Consider the following 25,515-nt stretch of genomic DNA (forward strand, 5'->3'; position numbering starts at 1 on the left):
TCAGAAATGCCTCAGTTTTCACAATCAGCAGAATGAGTGACTATGTTGTTTTGGCATTCCTTATTTTTTATGTCTTTTGCATGTTGATGCAGTCACTCATTGACCTAGCGTCCGGTCTCCCCGATGTAGTACCAGCCACAAGACAGCGGGATCTTATAAACAACACCGCAACAGAAGTTCACAAATTGCTTAGGTCTATCAGAAGAAGCATCGCAAGCAATTTTGCCTTTTTGGATTCCGAATGGAGAATGTGCGTCAACTGCACTGAAAGGATCAAGGAGAAGACACACCAAATCTCAGTGGCGTGTCCTTCCTCAGGAAGGATGACATCAAATAGTACATACAGTAAAACCTTGTTGATGAGTTTTATTTTAAATGTGGGAAAAAATGAATTACCTGAGAAAATATATGATCCGATCTGCCTGATTAGCATTTATGAACATCAAGTATGAACAGCTCCTTTTTTAGCTCTCACAGGATTCAGTCCATATTTGCATTATCCTAAGCGCAGAAGATCTAATAACAAGTGCGGTTCGTAGAAGGCAATGATGAGCTGAGATTTCTTCTTTGATTGCTTCTGGATGCTTTGCTCCCTTGCATCAATGACATGTGGAGTCACTACATTTTTGCTCATGCTGTGCCCCCAGATCCGGCCCACTCACGCAAGCAAACAGATATAAGTTATTAAATGGTTCCCCCCTAGGGCACCACAAAGAAGCCACCGAGTTTCTCCTCATGAAGTCACGCATGTTGGCTTTCTTTGATGCTTCACCCCTATGCACACAGACACTGCAGGAAAGCAACTGTGGCAGGAGAGCGCACCTGATCAGTTGTTCATGTCACGACCGCTCGTTAGCACATGTCCAATTGATCACAAAGCGCATTACATGACCACAATATGTCCAACTTTCGTAAGTAGTAACTGGGAAATCGTGCTGTCTGGGAATGTATTACCCGGAAAAAAAATAATGCAACTCTATGGGGGATATTTTATCGCCTGCAATTTTGAGCAAATGAAACAGTAAACTGTATGAACCAGGAATGTATCAATGAGGTTCTACTGTAATTTGCTAGTTATTTTTTCCCTCATGCTGTTTCAATTTCAACAGCTAAACAATGGCGGCAACATAACAGATGATTTGAAGTCATGAGGCATGTAGGAACTACATTATGAACGTCTCTTTTTTCATTTTAATTCACGAACCCTTGTATGTAAGCCTACTAAAGAGATGGAATCTCAAAATTACACAAGTAACATTTATACTGCAGTTTCTGAATGACTCATGGTAACCTCAAATTGTCTTGTCTATTATTCCACTGCAGTTGTTCGGCAGTTGAAACCATAACAGTATGAGAAAAATAACATTATAATTATTCAGCAAGAACCATACAGTTTAGTTGGCTGGTTAATTTTTAAGTAGGAGTGTCTGAATAGTAAAATTTTTTTTATTATCAATCGTATAAAAGTATTGAAAAAACAACTCGAAAGTAAAAAATAGCAAACACTGTTCATAGTGTTTATTTCAAAATTCACATAGTGTTTGTAAACAAAATTAAACTATAATTGCACAGAGGTTTATAACCTATAGAATAATCCAGTTTGAATTTTATGAAAGATTATGCGCAGTTTTTTTTTTTTTTCTACAAGAAGGACCTGCATGAAACCAAGAGGAGCTGTCATATTGCTGCTGAATAGAGTAAACTACCGTTAATTTGATCTTCCCGAAACCATAAAGCAACACCTGCATGATGGTCACCTGCATTCTAAATGACACTGAGGTGAGAACAATGTTTTTCATCAAATGCTTTGTGCACACTGTCGGGCACGCCGTCCTCTCCCATTGCATTTTGAGGATGCTTCACTGCAGTGATGAAACTGCAGGAAATTTGAAAATTTTCGTTGCATTCAGTAATTTTCAAATATGAATCGAATAAGGCATATTCTATTCGTGTCCACAACTTCATATACTCGCCAGCCCTTATTTATAAGTTTCTATGCCCCAAAACGACTCTAGCTATGTGAGACGTCACAAAGGAAGACCAAAATTTTGACCGTTTAGCTGATCACGTAGCTGTCATCCTTAGCCTGTCGAGGCTGAATGGCTTTGCATTTCTGGTTCCATTCGTGGACTTTTTTATGATCTAGCCTGAACTGATCAGACATCTGACAACCTTCTCACCATTCAGCCTGTACCACTGGATGACATCCATCTTTCTCTACACAGCATACAAATGCATAATGCATGCAAAACCACAACCGTACTGATCACTACAGCAAAATCTCAGTGATACGAATCCGGTTGATACGAATTTCGGGATGATACAAATGTGCAAAATTCTCCAGCCAGAGTGCATTGTGTACAATGCGCAAAATTTTGGATGGTTCAACACTCTCCCATGCCATAACGGATGATACAAACGCAACCACAACCTTGAGCACTACGCACCGCCCGCACATTGTTGACTCTGCGATCGACAGCCGCGCTGTATGTACGAATCACAAGCAGTTTGTGGTGACGCGTGGTCCACACCTCGCCGATGTTGCGATTTTCTGTCCGGCTCCCGCCGCAAAAAGCTTTTCAGCGGCGCATGGCCCACAAACCACAGACGCCGCAATTGCCGTAGCTGGCGGCGGCGTACGCGTCAGGTGCGCATGGGCCGGACATCGCTCGCTCTGCGATCGCGACCCGTGAGCAGTTTGCAGCGCCATGCGGCCCGCATGTCGCCATCTCCAGTCATGCTGTATATGCGCCATGAGAAGTACGCGGAGGCGGGCAGATCGCACATCGCCGGCATCGCGATCGTTTTCCACGCCGCGAATTAAAGGTTTGCAGCGGCGCACGGCCGTGAGCAATAGTCGGCAGCTTATGCGGCGGTGGGCGCGCACGGGCCGTGTCATGTCATGCTGTACACGCCACGAGAAGTCCACGGAGGCATGCGTCCCACGCGTCGCTTGTCGCGCTATGTGCGCCACAAGTGGCGAGGTGTAAACGCGCGACCGCAATAAACCTTCTCAGACGTAAACAGATATGCGCGAATGCTTTTTCCATGCTTCTGCATAGTTATTTTTATTCGTTTTGATGATACGAATGTTCGGATGATACGGATTTTTTCGCGACCCAGTAAGATTCGTATCACCGAGGTTCTACTGTATTAAACAAAAAAAATGGCAGAGGTGAAGCGGGTAATACAGTCGAACCCGGTTATATCGAACCCGGATATATCGAACTCGAAGGGGATCGCGAAATAGTTCGATATATATCGATAATTCGATATACAGAAATCGGCTTGTGACGGCACTTACGATGCGAAAAAACAATACCGTATTTGGCGCGTAATCAACCCACTCGCGTAATGAACCCACCCTCCACTTTTGCATCCGAGAATTTGAAAAAAAAAAAAAAAAGCGTTAAGGCTAGCTCGCTCAGATGCAAGCGACGAGCGGCAGCGACAGAGCGAAAATTTTCAAACTTGTTGGAACTGCGTCCCTCTCGCCGCTCGAGCCACCGCGGCAGCTCAAAACAAGGTTTCTGTGTTGCATGTCGATGGCGCACGTCAGTCCGTTTCGGTCGGCTCATCCACAGCTCACTGGCAGCGTGCCAAAATGCTGCGCAGCGATAACGTCAGGGCGCGTTTATCTTTTTATAGCTCCTGCGGTGGCGGGGAGCGAACTTGGCAGAGTGCCCGTGATGGCTTGATTGCACAAGCCTGGTTCAATTTATCACGCCCTGCCAAAAAAAATCCCTGCCGCTTTTTAACGTGCGCAGCCGCCATATCTTACGCTACGCCGCGCGTACAGCCCAACGATAGGAAAGGATGACTCTCGCAAAAAAAAAAGAAACAGAGAGCTGGCGCTTCTTAACATCCGCAGGCGCCATAGCCACGTCCGCCGCCGCGCCGCCGCACGTAGAGGGTTCGCAACACACGCTGGAGAAAGCGTCCGACGGCTGTCTGAAAACGGGCTGAGCTGGCTTGGCGCATGCGTTGCGCGTGCTGAAGGAGAGAGATAGCTCAGCAAAAGAATGGGCACACCCACGCACATGGCTTGCAAGGGGATATTTCGTGAGTTTGATAAAACCAAAATTCGATATATCCGGGTTCGATATAACCGGGTTTGACTGTATAGAACTCACGGAATATCCCGTTGAAAATCCCATGTAAAAGTATAAGAAAGCCGCGTCATTTATCTAACTCAATTTCACCGGTCGTTCGATATATCGAACTCCGAACCACGCACTGGAAACCATCACCCTTGGCCGTTTGCCGCGTGACGTTTTCAAGCCACGCGCTGAAGGAATGAAAGGGGACAGTTCGGCGACGGCTGGTCTGGGCAGCTCCGCGCCCATTCCCAAAAGGCGTGCGCATCTGCAGTTATCGTTTCCTGCGCGCCAACACATGACGTTTGCAAGCCATGTGCGTCGGTGTGCCCATTCTTTTGTCGAGCCATCTCTCTCCTTCAGCACATGCTACGCATGCGCCAAGCCAGCTCAGCCCGTTTTGAGACAGACGTCGGACGCTTTCTCCAGCGTGTTGCGAACCCTCTGCGCGCGCCGCGTGGCTGACGTGGCTATGGCGCCTGCGGATGTCAAGAAGCGGCAGCTCTCTCCCTTTTTTTTTTTTTTTTTTTTTTTGCGAGAGTCATCCTTTCTTATCGTTGTGCTGTACGCGCGGCGTAGCGTAAGATATGGCGGCTGCGGACGTTAAAAAGCGGCAGGGATTTCTTTTTTTTTTTTTTTATCGTCTATCCTTGCATGTATGAATCAGCGAAAGCACGCGGTCAGCTGCTGCGATCATGACGCCCGCCCCAAGCGCGGCGTGATAAATCGAACCAGGCTTGTGCAATCGAGCCATCACAGGCACTCTGCCAAGTTCGCTCCCCGCCACCGCAGGAGCTATAAGAAGATAAACGCGCCCTGACGTTATCGCTGCGCAGCATCTGTGGCCGAAAACAAATGTCAGTTTGAAAGAATGTCATTCCATGGAAATGACACTAAATTTCCCGTGTGGCAGGGGTATTACACACGCCCCTTCTCCAGTGCCAAGTATAGCAGGCAAGACAATGATCCCTCAGGCCTGCTTCTCTACCTCTCTGTAAATAATTGCTCTCTTCAAAAATAATAATGCAGCTACTGCCGTGTGCAATTTGCTTTCTCATGTAGAGTTTCATTTCGAAATTGAAATGCCCTCTCGTCCTATTTCTTAGACACGCTATCTGTTCATGCGTCTTTCAAAATGAGCTTCAAGCATATCCAAGGGTCCAGGTCATATGTAAAAAATGGCAAGCAACGAAACTAAAATGACATCGCCACAGTTGTATCATGGTGTGAGCAATGGCACATGCCGCTTAACTTAAGCAAATGTCAATACATGTCTTTCTCTCGTAAGCGCAGCTCTGATAACAGCACATATCGTATCAGTTCCACTCCCGTTGCTCGAACGACATCTTATAAATACCTTGGCGTCCACCTAACATCAACTTTATCTTGGGTTACTCACATTGAAACAATATGCTCGCAGGCTTCATGCACTCTTGGTTACTTACGGAGAAATTTACAATCAGCACCACCCCAAATCCGACAGCTCGCATTCCAGACCTATGTTCGTCCAAAACTAGAATACGCTTCATCCATCTGGCACCCTTCACAAGCATACCTCACTAATAATCTAGAGGCCATCCAAAACCGTGCCGCGCAATTTATCATGTCACAGTACTCACGTGAAACCAGCATCACAGCACTAAAACGAACCCTTTCCCTCCCAAGCCTTCAATCACGCCGCATTATATCACGTCTCTGCCTCCTTCATTCTTTTTTTTTACCATTCTCACAACCGGCACCCTCTCCTGCAACCTCCCTCAAGAATGTCCCGTCGACTTAATCACAATCACCCGTTAAAACTGATTTTTGGCCGCACTGAAGCAATGAATAACTCTTTTTTTCCAGATGCAATAGCCCAATGGAATGCTCTACCGGACGTTATTGCTTCATGCAAAGATCGTGAAATTTTCCGAGCAAAACTAACGAGTCACCTTCAGTGTTCTATTTGACAATGCACACTAGTCTGCTCTTGTATATTTTGTTAATGTTTGTTTGTTGGTTTCGTTTTCTTTCTTTGTTTTTGTCTCTTGAACTGGTGTTCATATGCTGTTATATTGCTGAAACAAAATCTTCTTACAATGTAGTTCTTCGTTACGTCAGAGCATTCAGAATATATTGTGCAATAAAGTAAAACAAGAAGCAGGACCCACCTTCTTTGTCTTCAGCACTAAGGTCACCCTTGGGAAAGTCTACATCAAAGGTAACATACAGGGTGCCCTTTTGGTTGTTGTTTTCATAGTTGGGCATGCCTTCATTCTTCTTGCGTAGCCTTGCTCCCGGCCATGTGATCTTCTCACGCGTAACAAGCACCTGCAAAAAGGTTCACGTTGTGTATAAAAAGCTGCCGATGATTATGTTACTAATGCAAAATCTGAGCGCAGCTCATCACCTGTTTCAGCTTTTTGACAGATTGAGGCAAAGAGTTCAAGCAAGACATGTATGTACAATTACAGACAACTTTTGAAGCGAAAAGCTTCACTACGCTAGTCAACACTGCGCTTCGCGTGAGCCGGCATATGTCGGAGCACGAGTGACGTCACGCACGGCGCACAGGTAGAGGAAGGCGCAGTATCTGTCACACTTGTTTTTGTGGACACTTGAGCAGCGCCACAAAGGAAGGGAAGGAAGGTGGGAGTGAAAGTGGAAAGAGAGAAAGAGGAGCTGTAGTGGAGGGCTACGTAGTAATTTCGATCACCTGGGAATCTTTAACGTGCGCTGACATCACACAGCACACGAACGCCTCTTCGTTTCGCTTCCATTGAAACGCAGCCGCCGCGGTCGAGTTCACACCGGGATACTCCGGCACAGTAGTGAAATTAGTTTTTGTCTAGCGTTCTTACCATTGCCGCAAGTGAGTGTTTATCGTGGAGGCCGGCTATATAACCGCTTGCCAGAGAATAGGCATGCACATTCAACATGGAAGGAGAGGAGAGTGATATTAATGATACAGAAGTGCTACCACGGGAGTTGGCTGAAAAGGAGCGATGAAATGAAAGGCTGAAAGCTCAACGAGCGTCTGAGACACCCGAACAACGAGAAGAATGTCTCGCTAAATGACGCAGCAAAGCAGTCTGAAAAGCCTATAGTATAACCATAAGTTAAAACGTAAGCATACCCATAAGTTAAAACATAACCATATCGATAAGTTAAACCGTAAGCATATCCATAGCCTAAATCATAAAGCATAACCATAAGCTAAACCATAAGCATATCCATAGGCTAAATCATATAGCATAACCATAAGCTAAACCATAAGCATCACAAACTTTTCGCTTCGAGATATCCAGGCTTAACCGTAGCTAAGCCCCAGCCAATTTTTTTATTTTTCACACATATTTCTTCTTCAAGAAACACTCCACTAACAGTTCTTGATTGTCATGAAGGAAGCTTTGTGGTCTGAGAAATAGACGGATACAGTCGAACCCAGTTATATAGAACCCGGATATATTGAATTTTGGTTATATCGAACTCACGAAACATCCCTTGAAAATCCCATGTAAAAGTATAGGAAAGCCGCGTCATATATCGAACTCAATTTCACTGGTCGTTCGATATATCGAACTCCGCACCACGCACTGGAAAGTGTGCCTTCCCCAAAGACGATCGCATCACCCTTGGCCGTTTGCCGTGTGACATTTTCAAGCCACGCGCAGAAGTAATGAGAGGGGATAGTTCAGCGACGGCTGGTCCGGGCAGCACCGCGCCCATTCCCCAAAGGCGCGCGCATCTGCAGTTGTCATTTCCCGCGCGCCAACACGTTGCAAGCCATGTGCGTTTGCCAAGCTATCTCTATCCTTCAGCACGCGCAATGCATGCGCCAAGCCAGCTCAGCCCGTTTTCAGACAGACGTCGGACGCTTTCTTCAGCGTGTGTTGCGAACACTCTGCATGCGGCGGTGGACGTGGCTATGGCGCCTGCGGATGTTAAGAAGCGGCAGATCTCTCTCGTTTTTTTTTGGCGAGAGTCATCTTTTCTTATCGTTGTGCTGTAAGTGCGGCGTAGCGTAAGATATGGCGGCTGCGCACGTTAAGAAGCGGCAGGGTTTTCTTTCTTTCTTTTTTTTTTTTTGCGAGGATGTTTATTTTATTTATTTATTTTTTTTTAATCGTTTATGCTTGCATGTATGAATCAGCGAAAGCATGCGGTCAGCTGCTGCGATCATGACGCCCACCCCAAGCGCGGCATGATAAATCGAACCAGGCTTGTGCAATCAAGCCATCACGGGCACTCTGCCAAGTTCACTCCCTGCCACCGCAGGAGCTATCAAACGATAAATGCGCCCTGACGTTATCGCTGCGCAGCATCTTGGCACGCTGCCAATGAGCTGTGGATGAGAAGACCGAAACGGACTGACGTGCGCCATCGACATGCAAGCGAAAATGCTCGAAATTTCTGCCGCTGCGGCGACACAGAAACCTTGTTTTGAGCTGCCGGGGTGGCTCGAGCGGCGAGAGGGACACAGTTCCAACAAGTTTGAAAATTTTCGCTCTGTCGCTGCTGCTCGTCGCTGAGATCACTCAGTCGCTTGCGACAAATACGGTATCGTTTTTTCGCATCGTAAGTGTTGTCACAAGCCGATTTCTGTATATCGAATTATCGATATATTGAACTATTTCGCGATCCCCTTCGAGTTCGATATATCCGGGTTCGACTGTATATGCTCTATTTGTTGCGCCAATGCATGTTTCTCAAAGACGAAGTGCATTCAAGAATTTCACGAGGTTGTCCCAGCCGTCGAAAGTGTTACGAGCGAGAGGAACGGATGTTCTCCCACATAAGTGATAAAAAATTCCTGTTTGTCTTCATATCTACATTAATGTCCCCCACTACTAACATTGGTGTGGATCAATGGGTGGTTACTGCAAGTCGCAAGAAGTGCATGACGTTGCCGCAGCTAGTGAGCCAAGAGAACGTGGTTCTGCTTTTCAGCTTGGGATGCACGCACCGTGATCTGCCGATGCCGAGCCAACATCAGAGGCAACTGGAAAACTTTGTGCACTATGGCGCGGTCGCCGCCATGAAGGAAGAGGGTACACGCAGTGGTAGGCGGTGGCTACGCGTTTCAGCTTGGGCGAGTGGTAGAAATGGTGCCAGGAGCGGGCGCTGCCCCAGCTGCAGAGCTCGTTACGAGGGACAATGGCAACGACGCAAAACACAAGAACGGGCGCCAAACAGCTGTGCTCTAAAAGCACATAAAAGCAGTTTTGTGCAAACACCAAACTTAACTAACATACGTATTTACTATTGATGGTGCTTAATGGACAACATGCAGACTCTGTTGGTTTACATTTTGTTTTAGCTGTAAGTGCAGCTCTTCACAAATTTTATTTCAATTTTTCACAAGCAAAGTGGCACAATTATTGTGAAAAGGCTGGTGCATTAATGTGTTACTGCACTAACTGAATGCACGTGATGATGCGGTGGCATCGTGTTGCGCCGTAGAACCTTGCATGACAAAGCAGGCACAAGACGTGAATGGGGCATGAGCCACTAACTCAACACCTGAGAAATAAGTCGGTTAGCCCATGTTCCCCTTATGAAACGTAACTGACAGCATATACAATACAAACCAGGAAATAGTACTACATTACGCTGTATCCTTCTCTGCCTGTGATGCTGCACGCTGGTGATTATCTTAATCTGCACTCAATGACAGCAAAGATCTGTCAAGAGAACAATGATGCTCATGCCATTCGAAATACAAAAAAAAAAATCACATTGAGCCTTAAAACCACCAGAAAAAATTTTCAAATTATTAGACAGCACGGATTACTGAATGGCCTTAAATAAACTGCTGTAAACAGTTTCCATCACAATTATTTTGTCTTATGAATACCTGGATACCTGGATTATGGTTATCTATATGCCTATTAAAACCAAGTGGCAACAACAATTTTTCGCAGTTCTGTCAAGTGTCTTGCTTTACACACACAGTCGGGAATGTCAAGAATTGCTCCAAAATTACAAGCCTCAGTGCCTCCACAGCCCTTTTTGCAGCAGGTTGAAGTAGAACGGGTACCTCTTCACTAATGGCCCTATCACCTTTTCAGAACGCTTCACCACACTTACTGTGCTGCGAAGCATCTTCAAAATGCGACAATTCACCACACTAGGAAGAGCAGAGGAAGCATGTGGACGCAAGAGAGAAATACAGTCAAACCCGGATATATCGAATTTTGGTTATATCGAACTCGCGGAATATCCCCTTGAAAATCCCATGTAAAAGTATAGGAAAGCCACGTCATATATTGAATTAAATTTCACCGGTCGTTCGATATATCGAACTCCGCACCACGCACTGGAAATGTGCCTTTCCCAAAGACGATCGCATCACCCTCGCCGTTTGCCGCGCGACGTTTTCAAGCCACGCGCGGAAGGAATGAGAGGGGACAGTTGGGCGACGGCTGCGCTGCGCAGGCGCGCGTGACGTTTGCAAGCCATGTGCGTGAATGAACCAGAGAGATCCGGTGGGAACGAGAGGGGAAAAACGCGGTAGAGCGAAGCGCAAGGGTGTGCCCATTCTTTTGCCGAGCTATTTCTCTCCTTCCTCTCTCCCGGCCTCCGTTCGCAGTAGCACGCGCTACGCATGCGCCAAGCCAGCTCAGCCCGTTTTCAGACAGAACGTCGGACGCTTTCTCCAGCGTGTGTTGCGAACCCTCTGCGTGCAGCAGCTGATGTGGCTATGGCGCCTGCGGACGTTAAGAAGCGGCAGATCTCTCTTTCTCTTGTTTTCTTTTTGAGAGAGTCGTCCATTCTTATCTTGTGCTGTCCGCGCGGCGTGGCGTAAGATATGGCGGCTGCGGACGTTAAGAAGCAGTTTTTTTTTTTTTCCGGAGTCGTTTATCCTTGCATGTATGGCTTTTAGCATTTTTCGCTTCAAACAGCATTTAGCTATCACTCTTTCCAATGATTTTGTGGCAGTGGACTACGCCCGCCCCAAGCGCCGCATGATAAATCGAACCAGGCTTGTGCAATCAAGCCATCATCACGGGCCCTCTGCCAAGTTCGCTCCCCGCCACCGCAGGAGCTAACAAAAGATAAACACGCCGTGACGTTATCGCTGCGCAGCATCTGGCCACGCTGCCAAGAAATGAGCTGTCGATGAGACGACCGAAACAGAGTGGCGCGCGCCTTCCACATACAAGCGAAAACGCTGGTGATTTCTGCTGCAGCGACACAGAAACCTTCTTTTGAGCTTCCGCGGTGGCTCAAGCGGCGAGAGGGACGCAGTTCCTACAAGTTGGAAATTTTTCGCTCTGTCACTGCCGCTCGTCCCTGAGATCGCTCAATCACTTGCGTGTGAACGAGCTGGCCTTGTATTTTTTTTTTTTTTTTCAAATTTTCGGGTGCAAAAGTGGAGGGTGGGTTCATTATGGGAGTGGGTTGATTACGCGACAAATACGGTATCGTTTTTTCGCATCGTAAATGCCGTCCGAAGCCGATTTCTATATATCGAATTATCGATATATCGAACTATTTCGCGATCCCCTTTGAGTTCGATATATCCGGGTTCGACTGTATGCGAAGGCGTAAGAACAGTGCAATGCCCCATCTCAAAACGAAACAAAAATACCAGTGACGCAAAGCAGTGTCCAAAATGGTGCGACTGGCCCACTGCGCTTCCAATGGCAGCAGAAGGATGTCGTGGATTTGAGAAATGAAACTGAAACCATGCTGCTGGGCTACATTTTGGCAATGGTGGACTTCTGATGGTCATCGCACCTGCCATAGCGCACACGCTTGAGGTGGAGGGATGCCACTGTTCTATGCAATTCAAGTTTGAGGACGTCTATGTCCACGATCACTGGCTTCGCAGGTCATACCATGACGAGACCCTTTGTCCAAATTGGTTCATGCTTGAATTACTGAGCTTATGACAACATTTAGTACCAAGAGCAGAAGCCACTTCCCTTGTTTAAGTTTTCCAAATCGCCAAATTAACGAGATTTTACTGTACTTAGTGTAGCCTTCAGCACTGTATAAAGTTATTTTTACCCACATTTCAACTAAACAAAAACGTGTGTGCCAACCGTAACAAATGCAAACCCTGCCATGCATGCATCCACTCAATCAAGTCTAAGCAATTAGCCTTTGTAGCTGGTGATACATCCCTGCAAAAAAATTAGACAAACTAAACTAGTCCAAACAATGAAATGCAAATTGATTCACAACTTTGTATCACAGCTGGATAACCTCAAGACCAACAACAGATCTAATCTTGCACTGCAGCTGCACAACCAACCCAAACTTTTCTTTTTTTCTAGGAAATTACTGACCCATTTCTCTGACTAACGTGTGTTGTAAAACACTGGAACATATAATTTACAGCGCAATCATGAAACACCTTGACTCTCGTGACTTCTTTACGCCAGTTCAGCATGGCTTTAGAATGTGTTTTTCCTGTATCACCCAGTTACTCGAGTTCAGTAATGATCTGTTTTCCTCTTTTGACCACGAATATCAAATTGATTGTGTATTTCTGGATTTTAAAAAAGCCTTTGATTATGTACCTCGTGTGCTATTACTACATTTACGCTGTCTTGGTCTGCATCCCAATATCATCGACTAGCTTCATTCATATCTCCAGGACCGTATGCAGCGTGTTGTAATTAATGGTTGTCACTCCGATTCTTTAAACGTCTCCTCAGGTGTGGCCCCAGGGGTCTGTCCTTGGACCCCTTCTTTTTCTCATTTTTACTAATGATATTGTTCTGGACCTCACCTACCAACTTCGGCTATATGTTGACTGTGTGCTTTACCATGTTGTGGAAAGTTCTTCTGACGCATTAAAACTTCAGCGAGACTTAAATTTTATCCAGTACTGGTGCTCAAAATGGCAAATGTCTTTGAACATTTCAAAATGCAAACTTGTCTCGTTTACTCGTAAGCGTTCCCCTCTACAAACCTGTTACTCATTAAATAATGTTCCCCTGCTAAAAGTTTCTGAATATAAGTATCTCGGCATATATTTCACATCTAACCTTACGTGGACGAGACAAGTTGAGCATATTACATCGAAAGCCTGCGGAATGTTTAATTTTTTAAAGCGTAATTTCAACAAAGCGCAGTCCAATGTCAAGCAGCTCCTGTATTTCACTTACATAAGGCCAATTCTTGAATATGCATGCCCTGTATGGGATCCCCAGTTTATTTACTTATCTGACATGCTCAAACGCGTCCAAAATAATGCTGCCAGGTTTGTGTCTAACAATTACAACTTTTCATCTAGTGTCACGTCTTTTAAACATCATCTTGGTTGGGAATCTTTAGCTCACCGCAAAAAACATTTCATATTGCAGATCATGTATCGCATTTAATTTGGAAAGCTCAGCACTGATAAAGACCAGTACCTGCTTCAACCTCATTTTTTATCTAGATGACTTGATCATCAGTGGAAGATTCGAGAAATAAAATGGCGGACAGATGTATATAAAACCTCGTTCTTTCCACTGACGATCAATGAGTGGGACCGACTGCCAGCTGGCACCACTGAGTGCTGCACGAAAAATTTATTTCGGGCTTTTTTATCAGATGTGTGACGTGGCGCCCAGTTCTCTTGCGTGCGTTTTCTTCATCGCTTTGTTTTTGAGTGTTTTCATCACTTTATTCATAGCGCAGTTGCCCCCTTTAGATGCATGTTTTTCATTCTGCATTATCACTTGTGTAGTGTTATTTTCATTTTTATGTATTTTTATTGTACTACTGGCAGGGCTCTGTAATAAATAAATAAATAAATAAATAAATAAGGGGCACATAGCTACAGAAACAATGTGGTACTGCGGTTCATTTTGAAGCCTCTGTAATAGAATGTGGAAAAAAAAAAACAAAAAAAAGAGTGCTGTAGCTCTGAAGTCCCTGTGGTTCATTTTGAAGCCTCTGTAATAGAATGTGGAAAAAAAAAGAGTGCTGTGGCTTTGAAGTTCCTGTCGTGAAATGTGAAGAAGAGGGTACAGTCGCCGACCATTTTTTCGGACCTGGCGGGACCCAGGAAATGGTCCGAATAATCGAACAGTCCGAAAAATCCGTGAAATTGGGAAAAAAAAAAAATTAACTTTTTTGCAAAAAATCAGCTTTAAAAATCCCGATTTCGCTGCTTCCCATGTTTTGTTTACATGCCAGTAACAGGGAGTTATAGCATAGCGCAATCTGCTACTGTGATCGGCTTCTGCACGCCGCCCATGCACACACACTCCCGTAATTCGATATCTGCCAGTGCACTCGCGGCGCTCGTGCTGGCTGGTGCAGATGCAGCAGGCGTGCGCGCCAGCGAGAAGCATGCAACTCCCTCAAGGCGGTCACCACGTGCACGCGCTCCACAAAGCAATAACATTCAGTTTCCATGGTTAACGACAATAACCAAGACCGCGAGATGGAACTCGTGGGAAAAAGGCGAGTGGAACGACAGCCCCCATGAATTACGAATGCACCGGACCCCCTTGCCCTCCTTTCCCCATGGGTGGTGGCAGCGGATGGCGTCTGTGCGAGCCGTGGCGGACGGTGCTCACGCTCCATTTTCAATCCGATTGCGCGCTCTGTAGGCTGTCGAGATGAAAAAGTCGAGCATTCGCTTATTGCTACTGTCTCAAATGACAACGATGAAGGAGGAACCATGCTAGTCTGTCCGCATGACTGCTTCACCTAGCTTTCACAGCCATGCAAAACCGGTTGTTAACAAAAACGACGGTCACTCACGCCTAAGTGATGCCAAAAAACGAGCCTTCGGCTAAAAAAAACGATCTCCCCACTATTGCTTGCGCCAAATTTGGTCCGAAAAATCAAATTTTTAGACACCATAGGGTCAGAAATATTGGTCGTGAAAATGTACATGCTCCAATGGGCTGCGTGATGCTTCCTGAATAAAGTCCAAATTATTGGAGTCCGAAAAATCGTTCTGTTACTATATATAACGAAAAACTTGCATATAATGAACGACTCAAATATAACAAAAACTAGGACACAACAACCTCTGAAAAGACTGAAACACAGCAAAAATTAAGATATAACCCTCAGCCTCCGAAATTCCCATGTGGTGTACTACCAACTGAGCTACAATGGCATATGCCATTATGTGCTAATGCTAACTTCACTGCACGCACTGTAATTATCTGTGAATTTCTTCTTTCAGGGTGCTTAAAAATATGCTTACGAAGGCGCCATCCAAAAAAGTGCACTGCCGAATTATTCCCACTTTCCTTTTGGTTGCCACTTATGCACATCACTGAAAGTTGTAATACAGCCAACAAGTACTGCAGTTATAATTTCTATGAAGTATGACAAGAAGCACAAGAAATGAACACTGAGAAACTCAACTCCGTGCACAATCAGAACTATGAACAGGCTAATGTGTTTAAACAATGTGCCCCCACCCCCATGCGGTACAGTAGAATCGCGCTGTTGCACCTTTCACGGGACAACGGGAAAAAAATAACACACCAGACAGAATACACAGCAGCCAGGAATCTCACGTGGAAAAAAAAAAAAAAAAAGAAAAAAAAAAAACACGAACGAAAAAGAAAAAAAAAGGGGAGGCTCCGGCCTTTTTTTTTTCTGATCTACTTCTAACAAAGGGGAACATGCTTCTCTGGAATTTGCAAGGCATTTTGGCTTTCGCAATCATTTGCATGCATGCAAAGAAGGCAAGCAGGCCAAGTGGACAAAGCTTGGAAATGCAAGTGCACTTCTCCCCTAATTTTGCTGCAGCCTTTACGCAGTCCTCAGGTACTGAACTGGTACTTAGAAATGTAATACTGAACTGAAGTTCAATAACTGCCTACGTATCTCACTCAACAGTTAAATTTAATTAAGGGGGGACCCGGGTCTTTGCAGCCGAAATTCGGTCAGAAAATCGGATTTTCAATCTTCTTGTTTTCGCGATTTTGAGATCTTTCCGGAGCTATCTCCGAAGTTTCGTTGAAAAATATCGCCTAATTTGTGAATTACAGCGTTCCAAAGACAAGAATCTGCGCGTATGGCCCTTTAAACTGAGGTCAAATCGCGCCGAATTTCGATCTCCCGCAGTTCGAGAAATACGCAATCCGCGGGCATAATCTTGGTGTCGTTCGAAAGATCGCGATTTAGGCCATTCCTATATCTCAGTTGGTGACCATAAGCGAGCCCACCGAAGCGAAAAACAAAGGAATAAAATTGCGTGAAACACGCCCTGCTATTGGACTCCCACCGCACGTGAGGAAAAGGCGAGCTTTGGTTGGCTGGCGGCGTCGACTGCTTGCGGTCCGGCGCCATTTTGAAAAGGTCTCTCCTATGGGCCTAGTCGGCCTAGTGCCGTTCCCCCATCGTAACCACAACGCGAAATGCGCAATATTGAGATTCACGCTTCGTTATTAGCCTTAAAAAAAAAGAAGTAGCAAAAGGAGATAAATGCGCCAGGGACGCTGCATCGCCGCATCTGGTTATCTGCAATCAATGACGAAGCGCCGACGCCATGGTAGAAGAACAAATGGTAGCGTAACTCCCATAGAAGCCTGCGTGTCGACTCTGAGCGAGGCTTTAGTTTCCCAGCGCCCCCTGCGAACTGTGAGGCACAACAAACACGTGACGTTGCTTGTGACGTCACAGTGACGTACTTTTGGCGGGGATTTTGTCTTTTTACTTATGAACGAAAAACAAGGCCAACAACGACGGAGGCAGAACGATGCTCGGATAAGGCAGAAAAATGGACACCGTAACTGTTCAGCCAACTTTACTTGACATGGATTTCTACTATCAAGTTTTACATTAACTGAAATGTTACGGCATCTTTAACCACCTTATCATAGCATCGTTCTGCCTCCGTCGTCGTTAGCCTAGTCTTTCGTCGCGCGTCATGTAAACGAATTCTGGAGCTTATTTCTTCGGGCACGTTTGTGAAGTGAATTCGGCAAGCACATGGACAGAATCACATGGCTTGAGGCATTTCACTAAGGGCATAAATGAGTGAAGCTCTGCTGCATAGAAAGCCAGGCTTTATTAATTCACGATTACTTACATAGACGCTTCACGACAATGAAATCTTTAAGTGTAGGAAAGCGACCACCGCTCATTCGTCACGGTCTTCATGAAATCCTCGTGATAACAAAATGACCTGAGCGTAGGTCTCCAAACGAGACGCGGTGAGATTATAAAAGGGTAAAAGATCTTGCTAACGAAGTACATATCAGCGTCAAAGAACAACAAAAACAAACGGAATAACTAACGATAGCGCTAGAACGCCAACCTGTAAGAGCTTAGGTAAGCAATTCAAATTGGGATTGCTAGTATTTAGAAGTTAATGTGTCTGAAAAGTGAAAATATCTACGATATAGCTTCGCTCCAATAAATCTCGCCCTGTTCATGATTCCCATATTTTACTCGCACTTCATTTGCCACTGAAAGGAGTGAATGTGAGGTTACAAATTTACAACTTAAGCATTTAACATGTTCATGAGAAAGATCCCATTGACAATAGGAACATCACTGTAATAAGAGCCAATAAATCTCGCCCTGTTCATGATTCCCATATTTTACTCGCACTTCATTTGCCACTGAAAGGAGTGAATGTGAGGTTACAAATTTACAACTTAAGCATTTAACATGTTCATGAGAAAGATCCCATTGACAATAGGAACATCACTGTAATAAGAGCTAAAGCACATTCAGCGAACGTTGGTGCGGTAATACGACGCAGTAAGCAAAACATGCAGCAAAGGGAGCGGAACGAAAGGCTTTGAACAATGCGACACGCGTCTTGGGGGCAATAAAATCTCACCTTCACCGCTCAATTAAAACATGCAGCGATACGCCGCTCATGCAGACGTGTACCCGTAAAACAAGCCACCACTTTTGCGACGTGCCTGGGAGGCCGAGCCGAGCCGCCGAGCTGTGACGCAGCATTGTCCCATCGTCCGGAAATGCGCACATGCAGCGGCACTCAGTTTCTCATCGAGCACAGACAGACTTCGCCTTGCTGTAAAGCTCTACCACAACCAGCAGAATGAAATACTGACTGTTTGTTAATAACCCACTCTGTACGCAGCACGCAACGATGAACGTTGAACCGGGGCCGATGAAGCACCCATTCCGCGGATGAAAAAAGCTTTGGTCTGAGCCATATCTGAGCGTTGGGCGTTGGGCAACTACGCAGCGGATAATAAGTGGCCGAGAGAGACCGTTAGAAACAAGTTAAAAAAATATTAAAAATGTGACACGTTTTTTCTTACGCAAGAAACAAAAACTGCATTCATTCCTGAGCGCGAATATTATGTTTACTTTCTAATTCTTTGGAGTTTTGGCAGATCTTATTTTCTGTGCGCTAGTAATTTGCCTCACAGTTCGCAGGAGCCCTCATCATCGAGTTGATGCCGCTGGCAGTAGGCAGCTGCACGCGTTTTCTTCCAAGTTGCGCGACCAGTTGTACATTGACCTTGCCGACGCTCCGCGTCGAGTCCGTGATGGCCTGATAACGGCGTAGCATAGCCGGTCGTGCTCAGTGCGATAGCGAGGAGCGGCACGATCTGCCGCGTACGGAACCGTGAGAGTGCAGATGAGCAAGTGCAGCGGTGCAGCTTTCAATGCCGGGATAGATCGTCCTGTGAGGCAGTCGCGAAGCAGCGTCCCACAACACGCGGGACATAGATAAGATTGCGCGGAATCCCAAATCTTGTCAAAATAAACTTTCTTCTGAATGCTACGCGGTGCAAGACGAGCAGCGGTCGCTTATCACTAGTTGCAGGCCGACTGCGTTTACTGCATGAACGTGAAAATGGCGATCGCGCGCCAGAACTTGGCACCAACTTTTGCGGAGGTCACGATGCAAACACACTCGTCTTGGTGGCGGCCTCCGGACCATGCGTTCCGTTCGCCGGAAATTTCATTCTTTGAGGGCGAATTATATCGATGGGAAATGATGCATTGGCATCAGGAGCTAGTCAGAACCAACTTTAATGAGTTACTGTTAGCTTTGGTGCTTCAAACATTTATCAACACGTTTTTCCTCAATTTCTCAAAATCAAAATATTGAGGTCGGTACATGTTTGGAGGTGCGATATCTCTGGTTCTATTTATGATATTGCTATAATTCCTTTTGCACAAGAAAGGTAAACTCATGTACAGTGCAAAAATATAAATGAATTTGTGGTATTTAATGTGGAAAGTTTTTAAAAATTTCATGTTTTCTGGAGTGTCAAGGTGGCTTTTTGGTCTCTGAACTTTGACAAGCTGTAACTTTGGTTAAAATGGAACCAGGACATTCAATCTTGATTTTTGCATTCTCTGTGTGTTCTAAATTGATTTGATACGTCAGTTTTTATTATAGCTCCTGTAGTTTTACTGACAGCTCACCTCCAAACAAAGAACATAAAGTGTTCAATATCTTCAGAACTAAATGGCTTACATAAAATTAATGTGCATATTTGAAATCAGCACAAAAAGCTGCATAAATGGTGCAACTTTAATCAAAATCTACCAGTAAATAAAAAATATTGACCAGGGTCCTCCCTTAAAGCCAGGCAGTTTGGATCCTAAATTACCCTGCATAATATGTCCACAACCTCCCCTTTTCTAAAAATTGACCAATGAGAATTTTCTAGTATTTTTTTTTTTTTTACCGATGAGGTCTTCTAGTATTTTGGGGGGTTCAAAAAAATCTGAACTGGTCTCAGGTCAATGAAGTGATGACCTTCAAAACTTACTAGTACTTATCGAATATTTTAAAAAAATGTCATCTTACTTCTCTTCTAATTCAAGAAAGCACTTCGGCCACAAGCCAATGTGCTATCCTTCTACCAGTACCACGGTACATGTGATACTTTGCAAAAACATGCGTAATGGCATACAGAAAGAGACAAAATTACGAACAATGCAAGACAACACCTTCTGCAAAATCACATAAGAAAAGCGCAAACAGTAAGCTCATCTACATATATATCTTAACTCACCTTGTGACCGTCCAGGTGGGTGATTTCAGTTTCAAATCCCACCAAGGCATCTGTCAATGAGATGGTCACATTTGTGTAAAGGTCGTCGCCCTTCCTCTCAAAGGCATGATGCCTGAAATAGAGCAATGTGGGATATATATATATATATATATATATATATATATATATATATATATATATATATATATATATATATATACAAAGGCATGTTACTCGATTACAAGTTGTGCTAGAGGATTCAATGAAGTTGCAACACCCCATTTCCCCAAAGTGCTTGAGAAAACCGTTTATCCCAGCACAGATAATGAAACAAGCTGTCATACATATGTGCGCAGCAAAATGATACTTCCTTAGTAGCTATCACCTTACTAATCCCACAGTAAAGTAGCAGGAAAATTACTAATTACAAAATCCAACAAACCACTAAACATTTAATGAAGAGTACATATAAATTTGCAAATTTAGCCAGCTACAATTGAAGCTGAAAGGGCAACAAAGTGACTGCTAATCACTGGCTCAATATTTCTATAATGACCATTTGCAAGTACATTAATTTGAGCTCAGTTACTTTGGGAATCCAGACAATATGAACTGCCATTGTGGTCCTGGCCAATGCCCACGTTAAGACTATGGCACTACTACAGGTCGTGAACTTATTTTCAAATGAAAAAAAAAAAAAAAAAAAGCATTTTTCAAACAGATTAGTGAACAATGAAGTGACCCTGAAGGAGCACTTGATAGTGTCGTGTACAAAAGGCAATCCGCAAAGCAACATGAGAGTGCACAGGCCAGAAAAGTATGTACACTACAGAGCTTGACTAGCAAGGGAACAAGCTAGAAGCTGTTGGGAGAGGCTGCTACTGCATACCTGCACTAATGCCTGCACTTATCCTACATTAGGGACAAAAAGTGTCACCAGCTGTAGTACTAAAATTTTAAGAACACACATCTCGAGACTACCTGCCACTTTCATGCAAACCAACATAGCTCTGCCGGTGGCGGCTCATGGTACTCATCACCAGGAAGAAATTCATATATTTTGAGCGTTACCGGGCGGCACGCATGGCACAGAAACTTGAAATATATCATTTGTGCTGCACACCATTTTACCAGAAAGGCAGGCCACTTATTTCTTTATTTGAAAGAGAAGTAGATACCAACAGGGAAACCTCACTTCAATAAAATAAGATGCTACATCATTACTTTCTATGTTATCTTATGCTAGAGAAAGGGCATCAGTTTTAGAATTCAATGAGCTTTAAGAAGTCAAATTTTTAAAGCTTGCAGTTTAGGCAGGAGAAATATTCTGACGCTAGCATTTGAAACAGTGGCACCATTGCAGACTAAAACAGCTTTCAGGCTTCTATGCAACATATAGCGCCAAGTATGAGGCACAATGTCATGGATGGTACTGGTATACATTTCTCGTACAGATTTGCTTGCTTTGAAGGAGTAAGAACAAGCGAAGTCCTCACAACGTTCTTGGCAACATGTGATGATGCGCTGAGCTTGTCCGTACATCTCCGATGCTGCGAGAAGCCTCAGTTTTATTAGTTAATTATGTCACCAATTTGAACGCTAGCCCAAAAACCCTTCCCATGCTTTACCTACATACAGCCTATAGACAAGCGTCATGTTTGACAAAGGTGGCGCTGCGATCGGCAGCGACATAGGGTGTAGGCAAAAACGTGGCGTGTCTACACTGCGCCAAGTGACGCTGCCTTCGAAACCAGTTCGCATGCGCGGATATTCAGATGCGTAAGCTTCACTTGTGCGTAGAAATAGTTTGGTTTATGCCTGGAGATTACAGTTCAAGCAGTTTTGCAGCCGATTACTGCTGGAATTACCTGGCAAGGAGCTGCATGAAAACGAGAAACCGGGATGTATAAGACAAAATAATAGTCAACACTGTTCAACTCCCGGGCTTATTGCTAGCGCATGAAAGGAGGACAAAGATCTGAATGACTGGAAGTGTTTTCATATGACGACTCTTTTGATGGACTTCTACTGCTCCAAGCCACTCTAAGAAAAATATTACCGACAACTATAGGGAACTAGAAATAATGTTTCTAGCTCACTGTACCTGCAACTTAACTGACAGAATTTCATCTTTTAGTTCTTTGTAACATTCGCCTATAGTGCGCAGCCAAGTTGTTCTATTCCCGTCTGTTTCACAGTGGACGCATTAGGGTCGTTCACAGGTTAATACTGTGGAAGACGCTCACAAAAAAAAAAAGATGCGGCTCACAAATGAAAGATGCAGCTCACAATATATATATATGAACGCTTTTAAGAATACTCTCATGTATTCTCTTTGCTCTGCAGGACAGGTACGTGAGTGCAAATGCAACATAATCCACGATCGCTTGCAGCAAAATTTAGGAGATCTGCTGACCTTTTTAATATACTTGGAACATTTTTATTCAAATGCGCGTCATGTTATTCTGCTTATTTTGCTCCCCTCATAGCCGACTTCAACTTTGAGACACTAAGCTCTATAAGCTCTTTGAGACACTAAGCTCGATCAGAGCTAGGCTATGCGTGGATATTTCATTAGTTCGTCAGGTTCCTTTGAAAAGAAAATTTAATAATCGGAGAAATATTGTTGCGCGTCTTTGCCGGGATCTTAATGTTTACTCGCTTTCTAGGACCGGTGATGAAATGTCACTCGTTGAAACTCGCGGAAGTGGAAACACAGTCCGGGCCGTTTCGGCAATATTGCGCTAGAGTGACTGCTCAAGGTATATATATATATATAATCGCAGCTACCTGCACAGCAGTTTTTGTGTCCTTTTCTATACAAACATATACAAGGGCAATACTGCGGATGAATGGGATGTCACACCTCAGCTTTCCCACCTTCAATTAAGAGCATAGGCACACAGAATATCGCGTCAAAACTTCTTATGACTTGATAGTATATACAGCAAAACATGCATGAGTTGCAGGCGTTAGCTGCTGCATTATTCGTCATGCGGCCTACAAGCAACCAGAAAAATTAAAGTTGGAAACGAACTGATCAAGTTTCAATGCAGAAGTGCAACGCACATTAGCCGCGAAGGCAATCCGTCGCCGAAGGATCTACTTGTCACGCTTGATGCCGCTGCCTTTCGCTCTCATCTTTATCCGACCGCAAGAAACATGTGGAAACAAGTACCATTTTATTTTTGTGCCTCGTGGCGCAACCAACCGCACCGCAGCTTGCAGGAATATCGGTAATTATGCTCGAAAATACAGCAAGCGCCGTGCATCCAATGCAGACGGTGCGGGCTTTTGCCTACACCCCGAAAGTCACTGCTGTCGCCAGCGCCGCCGCATCTCCTCTGACGTCACGGGCTGACGCTTGTCTATATAGATGTAGAATCCTCAAAAAGTGATACAGCTGCCCTTGAAGGAGAAAAGTTGATTCCAATATTTGTCAGAGGACGTCTTAATGCAATGCCTAATGGCTCAAGTCAATTTCCTCGATATACGTGCCTCAATACAATGAAAAGGCATCTCTCATAGTCTGAGTCGCCTCGGGACATCAAACCCTACAAACCAATCAATACAACGAAAATTATGCGCAAAGCAATATAAGATTGGAAGAAAGGAGAACGAGGAAAACTGAGGCACAGTAAAACTTTCGTGTAACAAACTTTACTGCAATGAAATCTTTAAAGTAACAAAGTATATTCTGCAGCCTCTAAAATGTAAGAAAATTTCATTGCTGGCTAGAAATTGTGGGGCTCTGCAGCCCCTGCAGACTGCGCGCACAGTCTGTGCGCAGTCTGCAGTCTGCAGACTGCAGACTGCGCGCGCGTCTTTCTATTTGTATTGTGTTTGCACGGGCAGCGCGAGTGCGCATGAGCAAGCAGATAATCTTGGGGGGCGTGATGTTAGCGGCGACAGACCAGGGTAGATAAGCGCGTCAGAAGCGAGGCGCGGGGCTTTTTTGCGCCAGCGGAAAGGCCGACGCGGGGCAACCGGCGAGCGTCATGGGCCAGCAGGGTGTACACGGACGACCGAAAGAAGATCGCCGACGCGAAGATGGAAGCAGTGCCTGCAGGAACAGCCTAGGCGTATTTCTGTGAGTTGCTGTGCCGCGAGGGGCAATCTTTCTTGTGTCGCCGTTAGCGCTTTGGCCCCATTGCTCGTTTTATTCGCTCCGCAGTGTGTGTTGTTTCGCCGCGTTAAGGCCCTGACATTCTTCCCGCTTTCCGTTGTTCTATTGTCGCGCGCATGAACAGCCTGTTCTCAGAGCAGTAGCGCCTTATGTTTCTCTGTTTTGCTTTTTTTTTGTTTATCCGGAATAAACCGGTGTTTTTAAGAGACTGGATTTGTCACTCGTCGGGCGAGACCATGGCTCGCGGACCGGTTTTTTGAAGGCGAGGCCTTCATCTGGCGCCCAACGTGGGGCCTGTCAACAACTCGACGACTGCGCAAAGTCTCGAGTCAACACCTGTCTCGCGGGGTCGAGCTGCCCTCAGCCTGGGGTCAACTCATCACTGAACTTCTCGAAAGTTCCAACAGCCCCACATGGGGTCACACACAACACATCGTCGAACTCCGAAAGTTTCAACCGATGGTAATCTCGAACCACTTTTACAGGTTGAAGTGTTCGAAACTGATTCCGTCCCGGAGGACACAGCGAATTAGCGAAGCTTCTTCCAAGCTCACCCCCTGAGGAAGCTGGGCGCCAGGGCCGGAGGTTTGCTTGTACCCATTTCTGCCGGTGGGTGTCCGGCGGTGGGTTTCGAACCAACCACCTCCCACAGTCGAGACGGACGCCCAAACCACTCAGCCACGACTAACCACCTACCGCAGCCGTGGCCTAGTAGTTAGGGCGCCCGTCTTGGCTGCGGGAGGTGGTTAGTTCGAAACCCACCGCCGGACACCCACCGGTAAAAATTGGGTACAAGCGCTCCCCGGCCTGGCGCCCGCCTCCTCTGGGGGAATGCGCTTGGGGGAAGCTCCGTAAACCCCGCTGTGCCCTCGCGGGCCACAAACCCAGTTTCGAATATTGCAGCCTGCTAAAGGTGGTTACCCTCGGCTAAATGCCGTGATGCCCTCAATGCCTCTAGCGCAACGGCATCTCCTCAATGAGGAAGCGATAAGCCCCACAAAATAAACCCCAACAAAAAATTGTACCACAAGCTGAAGTGGTTGAGCAGGGCACATACAAAAGTGCACACAGAAGTGCATGCTGCTCAGCCAGCAGATGTAGACAAAGCAGATGAAAATGCAATTAATGGTGGAACACATTGCCGCTTGTGCCATCTGAGATAGCATGGGCATGGCTGGGAAAATCCAGTAGGTGACACAAGAATCTGTAGAACACAGCCAACGTGCACAGAAAACCAGCACAAAATGAAAGGCGCTGCTTGTGCCCTAAGTTAGTGTGTCAGTGTTAGCACATTAATCTATTCCTTAAGATCAATGAAAGGACTAGACACTTATCAGCTGTGAAGCCAATGCTTCACACCTCATAACCTAGATAATGTTGCACGCTATTAGCACTAAGGAAT

General features: G+C 45.2%; 1 protein-coding gene across 1 annotated transcript in view; it reads right to left on the minus strand.

Annotated features, from left to right (window-relative positions):
- Positions 1-25,515, minus strand: part of shv (DnaJ heat shock protein family member shriveled) — a 46,124-nt gene that overhangs the window by 14,703 nt on the left and 5,906 nt on the right. Inside the window, exons 6-7 of the mRNA XM_084590867.1 lie at positions 20,009-20,120; positions 6,248-6,407 (exon numbers count right to left, since the gene is read on the minus strand). Coding sequence (XP_084446993.1) covers positions 6,248-6,407; positions 20,009-20,120 — 272 coding nt within the window. The remainder of the gene's footprint in view (positions 1-6,247; positions 6,408-20,008; positions 20,121-25,515) is intronic.

The sequence above is a fragment of the Amblyomma maculatum genome, chromosome 1 (genome assembly GCF_055883805.1).
Source record: "Amblyomma maculatum isolate TAMU_Amacu chromosome 1, ASM5588380v1, whole genome shotgun sequence".
Taxonomy (NCBI): Eukaryota; Metazoa; Arthropoda; class Arachnida; order Ixodida; family Ixodidae; genus Amblyomma; species Amblyomma maculatum.